We start from the raw sequence: 22,534 nt of genomic DNA, 5'->3' as shown, positions 1-22,534 counted from the left end.
GTAGGAAGTGTTGTGTTTTTTTTATGGCCACCGAAGAGGGGAAGTGTTCGCAACTATCCGCGCGATCGCAGAGGCTCGTATGCGGTAGCCACTGGGTAAGTGAAGCATTCATCACTCCCCTAGATGGGTTAAATGTTGTGCTAAATTCGGGCTTTGATTATATTTTGTGTGGTAGAAAAAACGTTATGCTATAAAATAAGCTACTCAAATACCGTTTTTTGGGTGGTGGCGGATTTGATATGTCTTCTGATGAAACAAACACACCAGCCGTCAACGGCAAGAATCAGACCATGAGGAATGATAATGCGAAGCTATATAGCTTCCACCTTAGCGCCGGTGGCCGATCGAAAACACAAAACTCCCCCCCCCCCGGAGGTACTTTACCCTTCCGGATAAACCTTTTTCCTGCAGCTCGAGCAAGCGGGCAAGCTCTACCGGGAGGGTCGTTAAGGCTGCTTGCTTCGGTGTTTGCTTCCTCCCCATCGCAGTGATACTGCGTGTGTGTTTGTGTGTGTGTGTGTGTCGTGATCGTGAACTGTTCCGTCCGCTCGTTGAGGCTTTTGTGTACGTTTCCATGTGTGGTTGGCTCGTTTTTCTCTTCTAACCATCGAGTCAACGAGCCAACCGCCAAACCGCCCAGGCAAAAACCGCTGCCACGGTGTGCGGTGTGCGGTTGTGGTGGGACAAGAGATTGAACCGGCGAGCCACCACCAGCCACGGCACGAAACCGGCCACAGTGTCCCGGTAGACAGCGCCACGATCGCATCGTACGTACGTAAGGGTTTTCCACCGATCGCCTATCCGGTTCCCCCAAAACCGGGGTCTGCAACCTTGACGGTCGGTTTTCGAAAAACGGTCGACGGGAGGGAGTCGAGTGATTCATAATTCCATAACGCGCGCGCGTGCGCAAGAAGAAACGGTTGCATAACGCCCGCAGCAAGTGGGGGAGGAAGAAGAAAGGTGTGTTTGTGGGAAGAGTAGGTTTGCCCATTTTTCCTACCAGTGCGAGCCATTTCTGCAAATACTACAGCTACAGCTCAGTGACAGGTCATTCGTTCGTTCGTGCGCGCGCGTCTGTGTGCTCCTGTGTCGACCAGCCTCTGTGAAAGTGAAGTCCACAGGCACCACCACAACAAAAAGCTTTCATTTTTGTGCCTGCTTTGCACCCCCAGCTTCCTGCCCCCTGAAACTCCCGCCAAAGCCAATTCGGAAGTGATCCGCTTGGTCTGATCCGCGCGAACGGATCAAACGACGATCATCCGCTCTCCACCAGAGGCGGCCCATGTAACCCTCGTGGGACCCAAAGTGTCCGCTGTGTGAGCAGGCAAGGCCTATCATTTTATCTCGTGCGAGTGTGAGTGCGTGTTTGTGTTGAAATAAAACGGAAATTTCAATCACTTGATTGGTGATTATTTTAGTAGAAATCACTAATAAAAAGAAACGAGTCGCACGTTTTCACAGGGCGCTGCGAGCCCCCAAAGTGCCTTCCCGCCATTAGTCCGTGGTGCTTTTTTTCTGTTTGTGAAAGTGAAACGTATCATCTGAATCCAGTTTCCTGCAGCGTTCGTCCTCCGCGGTGCATTCCCCGTGGCCTCGTTTCCAAACCAGCACGCACGGATTCAACCGTTTCAATTCCCACCCATTAGCTAAACCGTTGTGACAGCTTGTGACAAACGCATAAGGCTGGCCGTCTTTTCCAGTTCCAAGTTCACTTGCCCAATGGTCGGTGGAAAAAATTAGGTCCCCCAAAAAAACCTAATCGTGACCTGCTATCGTAATCGTCAATCGTCAAATCGCGCGTGTCACACCTTCCGACCAAACGAAAACAAACCCTCGCGTCCACCCCTTCGATTCGACCGGATAGTGAGAGTGATTACGCGATCGAGCGTGGGCTTTACGTGTGTGTGTGTAGGTCCATTTCGAAACCGGTTCCAGTGAAAAGGGGAAGTTTGCAGCCAGCGCACGTGCACACGCAAGGCTTAGCGCGGGCGTCGAAGGAACTCTCGCTATGCGTTGCAGATTTCCACTGCAGCGGCTGCATCCTGGTTGGAGCTTCGCTTCGTTGCTGCAGATCGCTGCCGTGGCCGTGCTCGCGGTAGCAGCACAGAACCCGCCCGCCGATGGAGGGGGAACCAGCGCTAACGCGCACTTCAACGAGGTGCTGGATCGGGAAAATTTGCGCACCCTCATCAGCCGCCAGCTGCCGAAGCAGGGCCGATTCTTCGAAGAGTTCGACGGAAGTGAGTAATTAGAACGGGTGGTTCGAGACCATGTGTATGACGATTTGGGAGGAAATTTTGGTAATTTGTTGTGGTGTGGTTTGGTTTTGTAGTTAATAACATAAAATGGAGCTTTGGAGATTAATCGCTAAGCAGTATTTACGATCGACAATGTCTGTGGATTATTGCTACTAATTGAGAGTATTAAACTAAGTAAGCACAATCGCTTTGAAATAACACAAAGATTTTGATGTACAGTATATTCCCGAGTGGTTTTGCGTTCCAGAGGCATCCGCTTAGCGTATCTCGAATATTAGCATAGCAAATTTCGAAGATTTCAGAAAAATTATAGCACATTTTCGTATAATTTTGCTGCAAGTAGAATATGTTTAACCACTAAATTAGTAAATTGATCCGATTCCATCTAAAAACTTCATTTTTTACTTTTTAAACGGTTTTTATTATTCGGTCAAAAGTGAATTTATCTGGCATGTGACAATTGATGTGTCAAATCAGTACAATTTGCTGAAAAAATAGTCATATTCATAAAATTGTTTTTAGCAAAATAGCATAAATCGTCTGTAGCATATATCGGAGAATACCTTTCCATTGTCAATTATCAATTTTTTTTATCAAAATGCATTTGATAATTTACGATTTTATAAATTAAATTTGGCACAATGATACACTTAATAATTTATTTCATACGATTAGTGCTTAAAACTATGAATGCTCTGACTTTGAAGTAGTTTCCAATCTTTAGCAATAAAGCAATTTACCTTCCGTTTGACATTATTTGGATCAACTCACGAACTGCCCAATTTAGAAAACCAAATTCGCGTCAGTCGAGAACCGCGGAACTCGGGAATAAACTGTACAGTCTGTTCCCGAGTTACGCGGTTCACGACTTACGCGGATTCGGAGATACGCGGTTTTCTTGATTTGACACATCAAATGTCAAACCAGTGCAATTTGCTTCAAGAATTGTCCAATGCAGTACAAATTTCATTTTTGCTGATAAATTTAATCCACTTAAAAGCCAAAAACATCATAATGTTTTGCACGAATCGTATCAAATAAATGATTAAGTGTATACAAATACTAAATTGAAAAAAAAACATTAGAGTAACCAAATGTCATTTGACTGAAAATCTCGAAATTCGACTTACGCGGATATTCGAGTTACGCGGATTCCTCGGGAACGCACAAACCGCGTAACCCGGGAACAGACTGTATATGGTTCTAACATTTTAAATTGTGCTTAGAAAATTGTTGAAGCAAAGTAAAATACATTAAGTGTACTCTTTTCAACATAATATTTGTTTACTGTTTTGTTTCTTATTTCAAAATTTACTTACATAAATAGATTTTTTTAGTTTATTTTATCGTAAAAAGCATGACATGATCCTTATTTTATTGAATTTTACTAACCTGTCATTAAAAAAAAACTAAACAATTTTATGTGAGAACGTTCTGATCACTTGATGATCCCTGATGTCATTTGTCTCAATATTAAAATAAAAAATACTTCAAAGTATACAATAAGGGAAGCCAGAACATTACCATTTGGTCGCTATTCAAAAACCTGTTTTCTTTCCATTTCGCTTTATTTCACTCATATCGCAATTATAAACGTATTATTTCTATCGTCCCGAGCTATCACGTAATCGACCGGAAAACACTGTTTGGGTTTTGCGTTCGATAACAATCATTATTGTGTCATTTTCGCACATTATTAAAATCAAATAAAGTGTACCTCGCCAGCTCACAGACACATTTCAAACAGTCGAAGCTATCTGCTTCCTCCAAAAATGTCGTGCCTCGCACCGAACTGCTGCCAACACTTACGCAACAGTGCGCACTCACGCATAATGCACGGGTGGGAAGCGAGCGGGACTCGTCAAACTGTCGAAACATTAATGTGCGAATTGTGCGTTTAATAACTTTACCGTCACATCATTGCAGTGAGATTGTCACACCGCATTGGCTTACTGTCTGTTCCACTGACACAGACACAGTCGCGTCATAAAGCATCTTCCTTCCCATTGGGAACACACTCACAATCACAATAAGCACCCACCCAAGCCCATCCGTGGAAAGTCGCGCTGGCCGAAAAAGACGGAACGAGTCCAATTTCATGCCCTCTCGAAAATGGCACCCACCATCCCACAACGGTGACCAAATAAACCGCAACCGGAAAGAGAAAGTAAACGGGGCGGCCTCAATCTTTCGCTCACTTTCGCTTTCTTTCACGAGCGGACCGTCGGAAGAGGGCGATCGGGCGATAAATATGACCGAAAAACAACCCAAGGGAAATGGTGGCCAGCAAAAGGTAGCAAAGGCGCCCTGCCGCTGCGATCCTACAGTGTGCGGGTGGTTGTGCAGACGTTATGTAAGTGAGACCCTCTCTCTGGGAGCCCCCGGCAAAGGTTGAGTCGGCTCTCGACGATTATGTTGCGATCGGTGACAGCGTACAGAATTATTCAACTCGGACAGACCAATCACAAATGGACAGCTTCATTACAGGCGGATTAGCGCCGAAAGCCTGATCGAATGTCGCTTTGTGGTTGCTTCCACTTCAGCAGCAGTTACACCACTGATGACACATGGCTTCTTATACGAACAACGCGTTTTAAGCTAAACCACCGACCGAGCGCTTGGGAGGGATTATTTTTGCGCCATCGCACACCTTACCACTGTGTCCCGATCGTTCAAGGCTTAGCAATACCATACTCCCTCCACTAGCGCCAGTGCCGTACAATTTCAGGCACTTTCTCCTGCACTGGCGAATAAATGTGTTTGTGTGAGTGTGTGTGTGTGTGTGTGTGTTTGTGTCCGCTCTCTTTTTATGCGGGCTGGCTCCACTATTCACGCTAAAACCGCAAACCGAGACCACCATTGCCAACGCCAAAACGGCCCCGGCCCCGGCGATCGGCGACTGAAACACTTTCGACACCTTCCACGGTGACACACGGGCCGGCCGGACCCAGGAGACGGAGGAGGATGAGCGTGTATGCATAATGTGCAATCGGCGTAAGCTTAGTGGTAAGTGCTCGGCAAGGCGCTTGCGGTGTATTTGGGTGAAGTGATATAATAGAGACCGCGACAAAGAGACGGCGTGAGGCCTGGGCTTGATGCAGTTTGTGCACCAGTTCGGATAAGATGGATTGGAAGCGAAAACTTCGCGGCAGTAGAGAAAGAGGGAAGCGGACAAATGGAAAATTGCTATTATTTCTTTTTCGTTTTGTGGCTGGTTTGAGGGGGAGGAATCGGAAAAGGGCCAGAACCCACTGACTAGTTTCCATGGGGCGGCAATTAAAGTGAAAACTTTTTGTAGATCCGTCCTCCTCGTCGCGCAAGGAAAATTGTGCCTTGAGACATGCTAATTACTGTCCTCGATTCCAGTTTGCATTTAAACTAATTTAAATTGTGACATTAAAGTTTTTCTGATCGATTAAGGTTTTAAGAAAAATAAAATATTATTAAATGGATTAAGATCCATTTTAATCTAAAAAGATGATCGAGATTGATCGCAGTATATTGAGTGCAAAAAAATTCCCTAAAAAGAAGCATTGAATAATGTTCTTGTACAATTTATCAAGAACTAATGGTAATACATTCATTTGAATGTATTTGAACACAAGTTGAATCATTTTTGTAATATTTATTGAAAACTTAAATAAATAATCAATGGAGCACCAGCTTGCTTCGGAAAATCATTTTTAATTGGAATTTTGGCATTATTTTATTTAAATCTGTTACTCAAGGTAGTGATGCATTTCAACCAAAATACTGTTCACAGTATAAAGTATTAAAGCAAAACAATAGAACTCTGCTTAAACATTACCCTTTACTAGGTCAATCGCAGCACATGCGTGCTGTTCGTTGTATCACGCCATGATCATCTAGATATTGTTACACTTTATCTACTCCAACAATTATATCACACAAGAGAATTACCTCACATGCCATGCCCTAAACGCACCGTCGTGCCCTTTTTCGAAACCCTTGGCAGAACCCGTTACTCCATGCAACACATTCATCCAAATCGACACAGAGCGTGTTAAGATCATGCCATAACACCACTCCCGGAACAATTCTACCCACTGCACCGGAAGCAACCCAGTGTTGGTACAGTAATTGCGGCTCCGCATTCTTATCGGGCCCATCTCGATCAGTCACCACTGCGCGGGTACACGCGGAACGACGCTGCACTCAAATAAAAACAAACGACTTCAACGCCCGACACACCACCGAGCAAGCGATGAACCTCCGTTAATTCGCACATGACTCCGCTCCGCGGGTTAACCGTGATGCTGTCTCCCAAGTTGATTAAAACAAACAAAACAACGTCTTCGGAACTCACTCGCTGTGCAGTGAACACCACCCTTAAGCAAGCGCGCTACCACCCACCACTAGGAGAAAGGTACTCAGCGAGTTCATCTTCGAATCCGAGCGACTCTTTGTCTCCATCAAGCTGTTCCCTCCGCGATCGTTTGCGCGGGGTTGGACCGCATGCTGACTGCACCGCGGCTGGTACGCGTCAGTTCATCGGCAACCCTCAAGCAAGACGCGTGTGCCTGTTTTGGTGGTGCGGTCCTGTCTGTTTTTTTTATTTCTTCCTTTCTTCCCCCCCACCGTTTTTGCTCCTTCGACAGAGCGATCGTGACGGGGTAGTTCCTTTCTCCCACGGCGTGTTCGAACGCGTGCACGGATCGGGACGGCGTGAAAGTTTGCTGCAGTGACGCGATCAAAACAAGGTGACGGTGTGCAAGAGTGTTTGGTTGTGTGGTGCAAAAACAAAATACATCCAAGTACTACACACAGATCTGTTTCAAAATTAATTTCATTTCCCGAGACCCCGAGCCGAGCGGAAGCATTTGGGAAGGTTACGACGATCGCAACAGAGTTCGTAGGGCGTCATTAGCGTGTCAAGATGAAGAACCTCAGCTCACTGAACCTGAACTGAACTCGACGGCCCTCCTCCCGCTCTCGCCTTATCTCGTTCATTATCCACTGGCCCTCGCACAGCCACGACCCGCGACCTGCCGGAGCGACTGCTGACCGTGGTCCCACGGTCACGCGCGGTACAGCGAGCAGAGAGGCCGAAGAAAGGTGTGCGCCTGCAACAGAAAGTGAAATTGCCTGCGTCGTGGCCCCAAGCGTGCCTACCACTCGCGTCCACACTCCACCGGGCGGGCAGATACGTGGGAACATCTTGAGCGGTGCTCGCGAAGGTGGAGAGAAGAATTCTCATTTCCCCCCGGCGCAGCGCACGGTCTGGTGCCACGGTATATAGATCGCTCGACCGCAAACGAGAGCGCACATTGTGCGGGTGTTGGAGCCACTGATGAATGTGTGCATGTGTTTCACGTGTGCTTTCACGTGTATGTGTGTTTGTGTATGCTAGTGTATAGCAAAAGATCCATCAGTTTGTGAGAGTTCATTGTACCGATCGGGCAAAGTGCTCCTTTCTTGCAAGGAGCGCTAGCAGCAGGGCTTAATGATCCGACTGCAGTCGCTGTAGTGTGGCAAGTGTAGTTGCATGTAAAAGGTCCATTTAAAGTGCTTCCTCCCCCCCTGCCGTACGGAAGTGATACGGTGTGCAATCGGTGCAATCATCATCGTCTTTTGCAATTCATTTCCTTGCAAAAAACTCACCGAGCCTGGGATCGTATCACGTTGCCAGGGCAGCTTCCATTGGCCAAAGTCAGCCGATTGAAGTGTTGCGCAACGGCCGGGCCGAGCCGCATCTGCAACACCGGAAGTGGTGGTGGGAAATTTTGACCACTTGACGGCATCACTGGAGCATACAGCCACCAAGGCATCATCATTGTGTTTTCCTTTCCTGCATTTCGTGAGTCTTCGCTATTGTCACTGGTTCTGCGTTCATCATCACGCACAGAAAGCGAACCCAAAAGCGAAAGAAGAAGAAAAAAAAACACATCCGGCTCCCGAATTTTGTGGCACTGTGTCTGGCAGTGGTAGTGAAAAGAAGTAAAAAGTGTTGCTGCGCGAAATAAGAAAGTGTTTCCTTTTTTTTGTGTTTCTTGTAGTCGTCTCGTTCCCACCGCTCCTCACCCACTGTTCCATAATGCTGCCGATGATGATAATACGCGTGTTACGTTAACGTTGCGGCCCGAAATTAGTGCCACCGACTGGATACGGCTGTTTTTTTTTTTGCACACTTTTTTCGTGTCGGTGAGGGTGTATAGTGTACGGCACTGCATAGATTAGTTCCACCACGTGACGACAAAAGTGCGGTTTCGGTGCAAAGCAAATGTGCGTACAGGTGCGCTTGGTGTAAAGCTGCAAAAGGTGAATCTGTTGGTTTCGTAATCACGCAAGCGCGCGCGTGATCCTGTAACGGCGTGTGGGCAACAATAACGCGAAGCAAGTCAATAATGCACCTGCTAGATAACGTGTGTCAGAGGATGTCGATACTGCGACGAACCAGTGATTACCGGTTGCGGTCTACGCTCGCATGCCACATGCTGTTGGTGGTGCTCATCCTGCTGATGGAATCGGCCGGTGGTCAAAGTGGACCATCGCCCCAGCAAGAGCAGGATATATTGATACTGGATGCGCTCGGGAAGCGACAAACGTTCAACAATGAGGATTACGGTCAAAACTCGATCATTGAGCTGCTGGGTAGAAGTAGGTTGAAACGCGATCTTGAAAGCGATGAGTGTTGGGGGAAATTGTTCGTTTAAGGGAATGAAACGACTGTCTGGTTTATAAAAGAATATTTTTGTTTAGAAAAAATCTATTAACACATTTGATCGTTTCTGTTTGTCATAAATTAGTAAAAAAAATCTTCTGGAATTGATGAAAAAGTCATTTTGTTTTATCTTTACGAATTCAGACCGATAGCCAAAGCTATTAGTGTCGAACAGAAGACAAATAAAAACACTCAGTTTGTATGATGTATGCACATGTTTACTTGTATTTGTTACTGAATGTTAGGTTTATTCACTAGTATTTAACCATTTTAACAGTGGTTAGAACTTCTTAAAAGCAATACGGCCTTTTTGGGTCGTTCCTCCTGAATAAAAAAAACTTCTTACAATAGCAACATACCTTTTGTTTGCATTCTGTGACAATTTACGTGCTTTCTCATATTAACCGTTCAATGTTTATCCTATTCCATTTATTTGTTTTATGACTTTCTAGCTCTTAATGGAAACTTTAGTTTTTGTTTTGTTGTTATATGTACCACTTGTTTGCGTGGTGTCGTACATTATTTTAAGAAAGATATAATTTATCATGTAACAAAACTCCTATATTTCCTTTATTTAAAGACATTTTATTTCAACCTTCTTTTTAGTATTACAGGTTTTTCCAGGAGTTCTCTTAGCTGTTATACACTTTATTGACTCTTTCTTAGGTAAAATGAACTTTATATTATATATATTATATTTATATTGGACTCTATAGCACTCTTGTTGGACAAAACCAATTGGAATTTCCAAGGAGCCTGTCCATAAAGGGTGCCTTAGAGTCCAATTACCATAATATGAAGTTCATTTCCAATACGAAAAATTCAAGTAAGTGTACCACCACTATGAGAACCCCTGGAAAACCTTGTAATTTTGAACTAATAACATAGTTTGCCTAAACGTTACTTGTTTTACCAATATTGCTGTTATTTTTAATTTACTTGTTTAAAATGTTACTTTGTTTTTTTAAATTAATTTATTATTTTTTGTTATGTCTAGTTTTTCATTTTAATATTTTCAGTTGTTGTTTATGCTTTTTGCATTTTCCTCATCTTTGCACTCTGATTATTACTACACTTACGCTTATTATTATTATTTTTAAATATTTTGTTTCTTTTTAACAATGCCTTTTTTAATTAACGTTAGTTTTGAATTTGATTTCAATTTATTAAAACCTTCTTACATTGAACTCTCCTTCCAGTGATTCCCCAGACATGCCGGCACAAGGGACGCAAGTTCGAGTGCGGCCTCTCCCTGTCCTGCGTGCTCGGGGGCGGCAAACCGCTCGATCTCTGCTCAGGTGGTATGATATGGTCCTGCTGCATCGATCGCGACTTTGCGCCGGAAAGTGATCCCGAGCATGGTGCCGTCCACAATGCGAGTAAGTATAGCCCGTCCCGTTCGGGGCCCGTTCTCGAGGGCCATTCCCAACCACTTCCCAATTGTTTGAAATGGAAACAGCCGACACTTTGACAAACAGGCGTTTGACACCTGACTGATGGCAGACCGGCATCGCGAAACGACTTAATCTCAGTCCCCGGTCTCTGACATAAACGCACCGCTCTTTGCCTCTTTAATCTCCGCATTAAAATGAACCGCATGCAGAAAGGCAGCGGGTTTAACGGCAGGAAAGCCATGGAAAGCTCGCCTGCAATTGCCTCATCATGGATAACGTTTGCCTAGCGCTTTACATCCGCCTTCGAATCGTAACGCCGGGGTAACGAACGGGAAAAACGATGCCAATTTTGGCTTTGTCGCCCGTGCACTGGTTGGTTATTTATTTGGCCGCTTTCTCGAATGACTCGCAAAAAAACAAAACACCGATGCTAGCTTTCGCGCACGTGACACGACAAGGCTCTTGCTGTGCTCACATCAACTAAACATGTCCTGTACGGTGGGCCTGATCATTATGGATTAATCCTTGCCAGAGGTAAATCGCTACTTTAAGCTTCATTTCGTGTTGCTCAAACAAATCGCCTCTCTTGCCATCCACCTGCAATGGACCATTTCACAACCAACGGCTGTGCACAGTTTGTTCGCTTTTGTGCGCTCAAGCCGCGCCGCATCAGTCAGCAGCATAATCCAGCAGCCTTTCACTTTCCTACGATGCAAAGCGTGTCCCGGTGGCCAGCGTCAGCCGATGTTGCACACACACACACACACACGCACTGCACGGTGTACGTGGGATGAGGGGCGCGAGCAAAGGCTGTCTATTGAAATTGGTGTTTGCCAGCTTTTGTCAAGCGCTAAACAATACAACCGCGAGTGGTGGTTATCGTATGGCGGGAAAGGGCCACCACCGCATACGCTTTTCATTGCCATGCCATGGGTTAGTGGGGGGGGACCCTTCCAGAGGGTGGCGATAACAATTATCAGCGTCACTCGTCTTCGTTAGACGCACTCTCCGGCCACATGTGCCACATGATGATTTACAGCCAGCCAGCATGTGCATTGTTTAAAGGGAAAATGAGACTTTTCTTCCTCTGTGGCTGCTGGTTAATTTCACAGCCAACCGTATGTTCCGGTTTGAAATTGCGTAGCGGATAGCAATGATAAGGTACCGCTTTGACTGTCGGTAAAGGGAAAGCCTATTTGCTTGCTTAGTTAGCGTTAAGAAAAATAACTGGCTGGCTATGATTTTCTTTCACTGATAATAAATCATACCAAAGGAAGATGTTTTTCTGTGTCTTCACACCTATTTAAATAATTTCAGTATAACATATCAAGTCTATAATCCATTTGGAAGAAAAAACTAGCAAATGAAGACATTTTTACTGTGGCTATGGTGCTTCAACAGTCAATTGTAATTAAATCATATGTAATCATAATCACTCAAAAAAAGCATTGATATAAGAAATTTAAGATCATGTGGAAAAGGTATTTGGATTGAAGTGGAATTTATTGATTTATTGATTAGTGAAATGTATAATGCTGATTATTAATTTGTTTTAATTTAATTCTACATTTAAAACACACACACTAATACACTCCTCTGTAATTATAAACCATGCATTATTATGCCATATTCAGTTCTTCTAGTTTATGTAGCTTTCAAGCAAACACTTTCAGTGGACAAAGGTGCACATTTTAAACCGGATTTTTAATCGCCTTTCCTGATTAAGATGGAAGATATTGATACTTTCACCATTTTTTAAATTCACGATCTCCGGTTGCTGTTTTGAGTCGTTCTCATTTACGTAACAATTTGCAAACACTTTCATCCCAGCCGATTGACCAATTCAACTGCGCGATGAAATGTTATCAGCCGGTCTTCCTGTTGCGATAAACAGCCGAGAGGCCGCTATCCGGGAAGCTTTTACGGATTACAGTCCGACAACTGTTGCTTACCAACTGCCTCTGCTTACACCGCAAGCGCACGTTAATTGAAAACGCACGGTGCAACTGTGTTGAGCAATTAGGGCCATAGTTCATGCCCTACTTCACCACACGATCTAAATGGGTCAGTTACGCATCGCCACCGTTCGCGCGCGGTGTCGATAAAACGATTTATGCTCGCGTCTAGGAACGACCTTGACGGATAGGCGAGACGGATGAATCGGTAATTAAATTCCGCAACCTCGATCTCACTTTACAATGGTAATCGAAAATGACTGTTGTGTCATTCCGGGTACAATCGCTCCCCACCATTTAAGGTAGCAGAGGGAAAAGCTGCAGAGCGCTAAGCTTAAGCCGTGTGGAAAGTGGTGTCGCGAATGTGTCTCCCCAGCGCGTATGAAACGTGCGAAAGAAAACACCCGCTGCGGGTTATGCTGCGGAAAACTACATTGCACTGCCGCACACAGCGGTGACAGGGTGACGAAAGTGCAGATGAAAAATGAAAACATTTACGCGACACGGTACAAACACACAAGCGGCTCATAACTCATCGAAAAGGAAAACCCCCCCAAGGTGTGGCGCTTTATCATCCGTGGCAGACTTAAGCGGAGGGTAAATAAGCAACAGTGACGTCACGTGGCTTACCGTTGAGCGGAGCAGAGTGTCGCCTGCTCAATTCAGTCAACGTACGGCTGAGGGCGTTAAAGCAAGAAAAGAAATGAAATAGAGCATCGTGCGAACAATGTTGGGCGGCGGTTGAAGATAATTGGGAATGTGTGTTTAAACAAGCCGTTATCCAAGCGTAACCTTTGTTTTGCTTAAGTTATTCAAAACAAAGCTTGTTTAAATAAAAATGATGAATAGCATTCAATACACAGCATTTAATGTATTAATTATACAGCATATGGTGCATTGGAACGTTTATAAACCTGAAGTAAGGTATTTTGATTGTGATGTATTGGTTTATTTATTAATTTATTGTTATTTTGATGATGATATATTGGTTGAACTGCTTTATTTTGCCGGTCTCGTAGTACAGTAGTCAACATGTACGACTTAACAATATGCCCGTCATGGGTTCAAGCCCCTAACGGACCGTGCCGCCATACGTAGGAATGACAATCCTGCTATGGGGGATCAACGTAAGCCAAGCCCACAAGTAGTGGTACAGACAGGCCTTGACCGACAACGGTTGTTCAGCCAAAAGAAGAAGAAGAAGCTTTATTCTATATTGTTCATGGCTTTTTTGAGTTCTGCAAAGCTGCATTGAACAGTCTTGTCAACCAATTTGGCTTATTCAATTATCTAGTGAGAAAAAATCTTTTCCTTCTCACATAAAATACCAATTGGATATTGCAATACAAATTAAAACACATAATTTCTTAAAATTATTTTGTTGAGAATTAGTTTTTTTTATGTTTTAGGCCTTGAGTACCATTGGTAAATATTTTAAAATACATGTAAAGATATATATATTTTTTTACATTTATCATTCACTATTAATAACTTATGATGAGGTATTTTTCATAAGTTTGAAATTTACTGAATGAATATGAGCTTTCGATTACGCGTAATATGGATCATCTCGCACACATTTTGAAAAATAAATGATAATAATAGCTATTGCTTATTATAAATCGTTCATGTTAGTACTTATTTTAAATAACATTAGTACTAAACCTGAACTAATTTCAAGAACACAACTATGATAACTAACTTGTACTATTCGAGAAGACAATGTAAATACTGCTCTTCATAGTTGATTTATTGACACATTGAAAAACATGCTTTAAGAATCAAAAAATGTTCAAAAAATCATAATGTTACTTTAAGTTTTGAGTTAATGTCCCATCAAATATTATATTTATCCATGATGATGGTGCTCTTTGTATGCGGCGATCCAACACAACAAATAAAGCTTGGCAAAATGTATAAAATAATTTCTAACTGCAAAATCACTGCAGTTTCACAAATAAGGATATACAACATTAGAGTGTACGTCTTCACAATAAAAAAAAAACAAGATATAGAGCGAGGTGCATTGACAAAACAAAGACAAAACTTTGGACGACTATAGATCTTAAGGCTTGCAACAACCAACAAATTGGAAACTATAATCCTCCTCCAAGCCTCACTAATGAGATAACCTATCACACATGTTTGCTGCCATACTTCATCACTAAACTCTCAATACTTAGGTGACATTATAAACCTGTTCGGTTTCTATCCACCCGCCTCGCCGTCATCTTCCTCCTCCTCCTCGTCGTCGTCGTCCTCATCATCCTCATCGTCAGTGTCGGGATCGCCCTCGTCCCATCAGAACCGTCCACAGACCACCCAGACGACGTCACTGTTTTCCGTGGGCGGCAGCGGTGGCGGCGGTAGCTTCAATGCTCCCCCACTCTACCACGGCCACCATCAGGTGAATCCGCACCAGCATCTGCCATCGCCGCACCAGCACCACGCCACCGGTGCACCGCCTCCCGAGTGGGGCTTCGATGGCAATCATCTCGGAAGCGGTTCGTCACCGTTCTCGCCGGCAAAGCCACAACCACCACTGCACGGAGGACATTCGGCAAGACCGCCATCATCACCACCAGCACCACCATCGTCACATTTTGGGCCGCTCGATGATAGCGATCATGACCAGCCGTATAGCTTTGCTTCCAGGCCGACGGTACTGTACGGGGGGCCCAGCGGTTCCGGTGGACAGATACGACCACCGTCGGCCGTGTTCGGCTACCCACCGCAGGAAGACGATGGATACGGCATCGAGAACGGTACCAGACTGTCCGCCAGTAGTTTCTTGCCACCCTGTTTTTTACGTAGTGTTTCCTGCCCCGTATGCCGATTCCTTGTCCCCGGTTGTGGTGGGATCCGCCTCTTAGAGGGTGGAAGATCCTCGGTCGTCCAATGCGTAGTTCCGCTTCGAGTTTGAGTCTTTCTTTCTGTTTTTCGCTTTTCTATTTTATTCTTTGGTTTGGAGTGTGTAAGAGCAGTTAGGAATCGTGTAAACAAACGTTGCCTGAAAGGTGGATCAAGACTGAATGAATGCACTAAATCCTTCATTGATTTCAAGCAACGTTTTAGCATGATTTCTCACAAATGTTTCGGTTGTTCGAATGCTCCGTCGAAAGCACCTTGTGCGATCTTGCACCCTTAATTTCACACACCGTGCACCTATTTCCACACTTTTCACGCGCTTGCAGTAGACGCTTAAGAATTCCCGAGAACTGTTGATTCACCACACAATGCACCTTTGCAATGGAAACATGCGCTCACCTTTAGATATCTTTTAACATTCTCGTAAATGTAGATGCACTACGGAATATTGGAATAGTTGTATTTGGAGTTCGTAATGTTATGAAGGGACAATATCAGTTTTTTTTCTGAACCGCATGCTTATAGATCCTTTTTCGCTTTAAATTTCCACAGGTTGTGGTGAGCTGTACACTCGCACGAACCGTATCGTCGGTGGCCATTCGAGTGGGTTCGGGACGCATCCATGGCAGGCGGCGCTCATCAAATCGGGCTTCCTGACGAAAAAGCTCAGCTGCGGTGGTGCACTGATATCGAACCGCTGGGTCGTTACGGCGGCTCACTGTGTCGCGACGTGAGTTTTCATTTCATTGATATACAGAATTTCATTGATTTGTGACACTAAAGCATTTGAATTCTATTTTAGGACCCCAAACAGCAACCTAAAGGTTCGACTTGGCGAGTGGGACGTTCGGGATCAGGAAGAGCGGTTAACACACGAAGAGTACTCGATAGAACGGAAAGAGGTGCATCCAAACTACTCTCCGAGTGACTTCCGTAACGATATTGCATTGGTAAGGACACGTTGGCTCTTCCCACAATACACCATGATCATTAACTACAATTTTCTTACAGGTTAAACTCGATCGGAAGGTTGTGTTTCGACAACATATACTGCCCGTCTGTCTACCTCCCAAGAGCGTGAAGCTGGTAGGCAAAATGGCAACCGTTGCTGGTTGGGGCCGAACACGGCACGGTCAAAGCACGGTTCCCTCTGTGCTGCAGGTAAGATTGATTTCCAATAAAATTTTGTGTACCAGACAATCACTAATTAATCAATGCATGTTCTTTTTCTATAATTTTCTCCTTTCTTCACTCTCTCTCTCTCTCTCTCTCTCTCTCTCTCTCTCTCTCTCTCTCTCTCCAAAGGAAGTGGACGTTGAGGTAATACCGAACGAACGATGCCAGCGATGGTTCCGGGCGGCCGGGCGGCGCGAAACCATACACGACGTTTTCCTGTGCGCCGGCTACAAGGAGGGAGGCCGAGACAGCTGTCAGGGTGACTCAGGGGGACCGCTAACGCTTTCGATCGAGGGACGCAAAACGCTGATCGGGCTAGTGTCCTGGGGTATCGGGTGCGGTCGGGAACATCTGCCCGGAGTGTACACCAACATCCAGAAGTTCGTACCATGGATCGAGAAGGTGATGGGCAAAGAGTACTAGAGGAACGAAGAGGATTGGAACGAACACCCGTTTTGACTTCACCATGACAACTCGATGGGAATGTGGATGTGGACACCCCCTAGCATTCTGCGGATCGGCATGAAACGGGGCGAAGTTAGAGCTGTAAGCTGATATTAATCGTAAGGATGTATGTAGGTCGGTAAGCAGCGGCGCAATGCGAGTAGTAATTTATTGATAAATTATTTCAACATGATTTTGTACATGATGCCACGCATTGGGAGGTTATGTCAAGGTTTTTCTCTTTCTAACAAAACGTTATCGTAAGTCTCAAAATAAAACCAAACCAAACAAAACTAATCGAGAGCATATTTGTCGCTGCTTTGAAAGAAATTTAAGTGTAAAATGGTCCTATTTTTTATCATGGTGCCTGAAGGCCTGTTAGGCCGGTCTCGTAGTACAGTCGACAATTCGTATGACTTAACAACATGCCCGTCATGGGTTCAAGCCCCAAATGGACCGTGTCGCCATACGTAGGACTGACTATCCTGCTATGGGGGCTAATCCATAAGTCACTGAAAGCCAAGCCCACAAGTGGTACAGGCAGGCTTTGACCGACAATGGTTGTTGAGCCAAAGAAGAAGAGAAGCCTGAAGGCCTGAATCGACAGAAATTCACGATTGATTCGCATTTTACGCCTAGATGTATGCTCATTTAGATAATACTAGGCCAGCATATACGCGGTACTGTTGTTGTTGAAGACATTCGGGCTTTATCACGTGTGAGTTGAAGGAACAAGATTAACGTTCCCATATAAAAATTAAAATTGATTTAAGGTCTATTATTTCTACTTTTATAACAAACTATGTGATGTGAATTTTGTACACATTTAAAACTTCTTCTCCTATTTTGCGTAACTTCCTATGCTGATACGCCTCCGGGCTATACAGACTTTCTTGACTTAATTCAATAGTACGCAGCCAGATAGTCAATCCTTGCTACGGAGGGATGATCCATTCTAGGCTTGAATCCATGATGGGTATGTAACGGCAGAAAATTACAACATCACCCATTTGACGTATAATTATGAAGAATATTATGAAAATCATCGTAAACTTCAATTCACCAACAAAAAAGTTGATTAGATATCATCATCACCATGTTACGTAGTAGAACTAGCTATTCTAAATGAAGTCAATGAGATATCATGTTTGAAAAGAAATTAAATGTCTACATTAGCAATATCTTGCTAGCTTACTTTCAATCATATGTTTTACACTTGTTAATAAACATGTTGAACAAAAAAACCTAAGTTTTTTACTTATTGTTAACTTCATGTATTTTTGGTGCTTCACAAAAACAATAAGAAGCTTTGCAATGCTAAAAAAGAACAGAAGGACGTAAGAAATTTGTTCCATTACAATGTTCTCCTATTTCTGTAACTTAATTATCAAACCACTATGCGGTACGAAATACAAAACGCCTGAATGTATGCAACTTATATGGTAGATTCATATCGAAAATAATTGTACAGCGGTACGGATGTTTGCAGGGGTGCTGCAACGCAAAGCAAGTGGGATTTAATATTTATTTTATCAATAAATATCATCTTAGAAGCGAAGCCTCTTTTTTTAAGCAAATACCATTATTTTATATTATTGGCCCATTTTTTATTCACATTCAGAGCTTAAAATTTAAGTCGAAAAGCACAGCCTGTCAGTGAAACAATATTCATGTTCCGGGTTGTTTCCATTTGACAGTTACCTTTCGCTATAATGGATTTCAATACATTTAAAAACATCGTTTCATTTTTTAAATATTTCGTGACAAAATATTTATCCTTCAGCGAAACAAAAACTCAATTATTCATGAGCTGATCGACCTTGCAACGCATCGGCGTTTTTTTTTAATATTTTTGCTGGCTTAAATCATCTAGGCAGAAAATCTGATAATAACCAAAAATGGCGCTGTAAACATAGTGAAACCACACCTTTTCATTAGTATTTTTCATATATTTTTATTTTTTGTCATACCTTTGTATGCCTTCACATTAACACTTTTTCTGTACGTTACTGTACAATGAAAACAGGACCGACAATTGAGTTTCGATCGGTTCTTAACCTTTTAAAGTATTTTAGCATTAACAATCAAACTTTTAATTTGCCATCGCATTAAATAATGTTTACCTATTTCCAACTTTTTTAAAACATACAAAAAAATCTCAAAAAAGAGAGTGAGAGAACATACCCATCATTATCTCACTCTGCCATTGCTCATAATTTACAATTAAACACATTTCTCGCTCTTAATCTTCACCGACCAAATCCGAAAGCGATTTCATGCCCAGCACAATTAAAGAAGCGCGTTAAAGAACATTTCTCGCTCGTCACTTCGACTTTTGTTCTTGTTCGGCCCTTGTATCGCTCCGGTATCTGATCCGCACGCAAGCGCACAGCATTTATCCGTCCCGAGCGTGCGTAGGTAATCGCACGTGCAAGACCCAAGCCTGCTAGTGTTCTACGCCCAGCCCGGGCATTATCATCCCCGTCGCTGTTGACGGTGGTGGAAAATTGATAGCACTGCCAATGCGCCCGGCCCCCACAGCGCAGCGGAACGCGGACGGGGGTCGCCCGCCGACGATGACTGACGTTGACGTTGATGATCGTTTTAAGGTCGTTCAACTAATATGCGCTGCATCGGAGACGATGAGCAGGGGACGTGAATCGGGTTTGTTTTGCGAGAAAGTATGCTCGCATGCGGCCTCGTATGCGCGCACCATTCTAGTGCATCGATGAGCGTCGTTGACAATTTGCCCTCGGTTCTGTTCGGTTGTTCCTTGTTGTGCTCTGTTCACAGTATGTTTGATGTGCAATGGGAGCGTAGAATCGATTTGTGAAATCTTTGTCTGCTGCGCAATGAGTAATTTACATTTAAATAAAAACGCTGCACCCTTTTGCAATTTCCGCCTAGCAAACAGAAACAGAGCGATAGACTAAATCTTCAGGCAAACATTCTAGGCTACAGCTGTACTACATACACCAAGAGGAAAACTGTATCAAACGTACCCATCGACACCCAGCTACAGCGAACGTCTTACACATTCCACCCGGCGCCCTATCGTTCATCGGCTCGAAAGTAGTTTCCCAAGCAAGCTGGATCACATCTCCGCCCCAAACCGGCCCAAACCCTGCCATTCCCTGGGGATCCTATCAAAGCGCTAACGCACCAACACGAAAGTGCAAGATGAAGCACACAAACCGACCGAGTGGGTAAGTATATGTATCATTGATTCATTTTTCTCATTTATTAATTTATCTGACGGTGACCTCCATCGGGCCGCGCGTACAAGAGCCTATAGCGTATAGCCCTGTCTAAGCTGGCCAGCTAGGAGCCGGAATAGAGCAAGTCCAATGCGAAAGGGAATCATTGCCGCGGTAATTGCTCTCTGGTCGGCAGTGATCGATTCGGGTTTTGATTTGATTATTGCAGGTTTGTAGCACGATTTGTTGGCCTCTTTTCCTTGGTATTTCTCTGGCGCTCTTCTTCGTACGCACGCTCGTTGTAGTAATAATACTAATTTGTGCTAGCAGTACGCATCGAGATGAAAGATGGAACAGCAAGTGATTTCAGAAACCGAGCTCGTCTCATTTGTAGCATTGAAGTCTTTAGGCTGCTTTTATTGAGAGTTTAAAACCACATACACAACAAATGAAATGCAGAATCTTTTTTTCGGGACTTGAGGAGTTTCCGTTCGCTGCCCATTAAATCCGCTTTTCGCATAATTACGATAAACTGTCCCACTTGCCTGAGATCGTCAACATTCAGCCCGCCGCTCGTCGAAAGCTCATTTAAATCGTTTCCCCACCGCTCCGAACCGATCGAAACCTGATTTTTGAAGGATTGAATTATAAATCGTAGAAGAACAGTTATCAGCCAAGCCACAACCCGAGCTCGGAACGAGTTTGCTTCCCCGGGCTCGATCGGGAACCAGCGCGACGTAACATTGAATGCATCCGGCCTGTGCATCTCGAGCCGAGGCAGGCCGACGCCGTTTTGCCCGAGAACATCATGCAGCGGATTCGTCAGCGAGTGAGAAGAGATCATCTTGCATCATTTGCTCCATCAGCCGGTGGTCGGTGGTTAAGCGGCAGGAAAATGGCGTTGCGTTAATTAGGATCTTCATCTCGCAGCTTTCCTACTGTTATACGCCTCACACTCCATCACCCAATGAAAGTGGGAGCGGTGCTTAAGCGAGGTACAGAGCAGCAGAGGTGTGGGCTGGCGGGAAAAACGGTTGCAAAACCTGATGCAAAAGAATGCAATCTCGACGGCCGCAACAACCGTGGTGGACCGTTTTGTGTGCTTCTGCGCTTTGCTTTGCCCCCCGGTTGTGGTTCTTTTTCATCCCACTTTTCCCCACAAACACATACAAGTGTGCGGCTGGAGCTGCCTGGCCATCTCCTCTTTCATTTCCTCTCCCCCGCTCAACCCTGGAGTATTCGCCAAACGTCTATCTTCCTTTCTGCAATACCATTTTCCTACCGTTTTGCGCGCATTTCTTTCCCGACAGCGCAGGCTTGCGCTTCACAATATCGGCTACTGTATCGGAACGAATCTGGGCGGCCGTGGGTAATGGGCCTTGGGTCGGGTTTCTAAGACGTTCTCCACTTCCCGCTGGAGTAACCAGCAAGCAAACAATTCGCATCGCGCCAGCTTGGAAAGTGTTCCTTCATACTTTCCCTTCACGGTTGCGCGCAAAATGCCGACCGGGTCGCAAAACGGGTCGCATACCAAGGTGCTCCTGTCTTCCCGGGGGAGTTACTGTGGGTGACCCTGGATGGAGGCTTGCGCGATCATTGAGTAAAATAGAACACAGCAGGAAAACGGGCTTCGTAAAGATGGTGCAGAGGGAAAACTTTTGCTGCACAAGCTTTGTTAAAACACGCTGGTCCTAAATCCAATAGTTAACTTTTGATTTCAAATCAAAGTCCGGACTAAGTACAGTAATTTTTAAAGTTTATCATGATTTTTAACATAATATCAGGTTTGGATCGTTGGATAATTGCTTTGGATTTCGTGTTTGAACAATCTGCATAAATATTTTAAAAAATAACTGAAACTTTATAAACTTTCACACATTGTTTAACATTTAACACTAAGTAAGGAATCTACTTCAATGCTTACATCTGGATTATTTGAATTCCTGCTTGATTTCGGCTATTAATTATGTTTGCATTGCGTATTCGAGTTCATCTTCTATGGTTTGGTGATTAACAGCATTTGCATCACCTTTGTTATACATAACTAACTATGTTTGCTATGACTCACTTTATTTTGAATGTTATTTTGTGAATGTCTTTAATTAATCAGTTTATTAACGAACCATTTTGAACATACATCGTTATCATTGTTTATCAAAATTGAACTAAGCCCTTAAAATCAGTTGATGGAGCTATAAGTCCTATAAATAAAATCAGAAACGTCTAAACTAAGAATCGTAAGGTTCGTGAGAACAAGTCCTTAAGAACCCTGCAATGCCCCATATTACAACTTTGCTATCCTTGCCGTCTTTGCTTAGTTCCGTTATCCGCGCATTGATTATCAAAAGTCGCTGACACATCCCTTTCACCTCTCACGCAAACCGGGTCTTTTCGCGGGTGACACAAATTACTCAGCTCCCCAGCAAAACCCAACACAGCCAACAGCTGCCCGTTAAGTAACAGCTCACCCTCACAAGATCGCATCACGAAAAACCACCACAATCCTTTATCCTTGTGAAATAAATGCACCGAAAAAATCAAGTGACTCACGCGTCGAACA

General features: G+C 44.1%; 2 protein-coding genes across 2 annotated transcripts in view; one reads left to right on the top strand and one right to left on the bottom strand.

Moving 5' to 3' along the window:
• The window catches only part of LOC120954646 (uncharacterized), a 34,715-nt gene extending 17,641 nt beyond the window's left edge, over positions 1–17,074 (top strand). Inside the window, exons 6-13 of the mRNA XM_040374746.2 lie at positions 2,072–2,240; positions 8,577–8,876; positions 10,140–10,319; positions 14,473–15,054; positions 15,710–15,887; positions 15,960–16,107; positions 16,169–16,318; positions 16,463–17,074. Coding sequence (XP_040230680.2) covers positions 2,072–2,240; positions 8,577–8,876; positions 10,140–10,319; positions 14,473–15,054; positions 15,710–15,887; positions 15,960–16,107; positions 16,169–16,318; positions 16,463–16,756 — 2,001 coding nt within the window. The 3' untranslated portion in view covers positions 16,757–17,074. The remainder of the gene's footprint in view (positions 1–2,071; positions 2,241–8,576; positions 8,877–10,139; positions 10,320–14,472; positions 15,055–15,709; positions 15,888–15,959; positions 16,108–16,168; positions 16,319–16,462) is intronic.
• Positions 1–22,534, bottom strand: part of LOC120954768 (probable nuclear hormone receptor HR3) — a 509,904-nt gene that overhangs the window by 210,344 nt on the left and 277,026 nt on the right. The window lies entirely within an intron of this gene.

The sequence above is a fragment of the Anopheles coluzzii genome, chromosome 3, assembly GCF_943734685.1.
Source record: "Anopheles coluzzii chromosome 3, AcolN3, whole genome shotgun sequence".
NCBI classification, from domain to species: domain Eukaryota; kingdom Metazoa; phylum Arthropoda; class Insecta; order Diptera; family Culicidae; genus Anopheles; species Anopheles coluzzii.
Note: the sequence above shows the minus strand (reverse complement) of the source record. Positions and strands in the feature narration are given on the sequence as shown.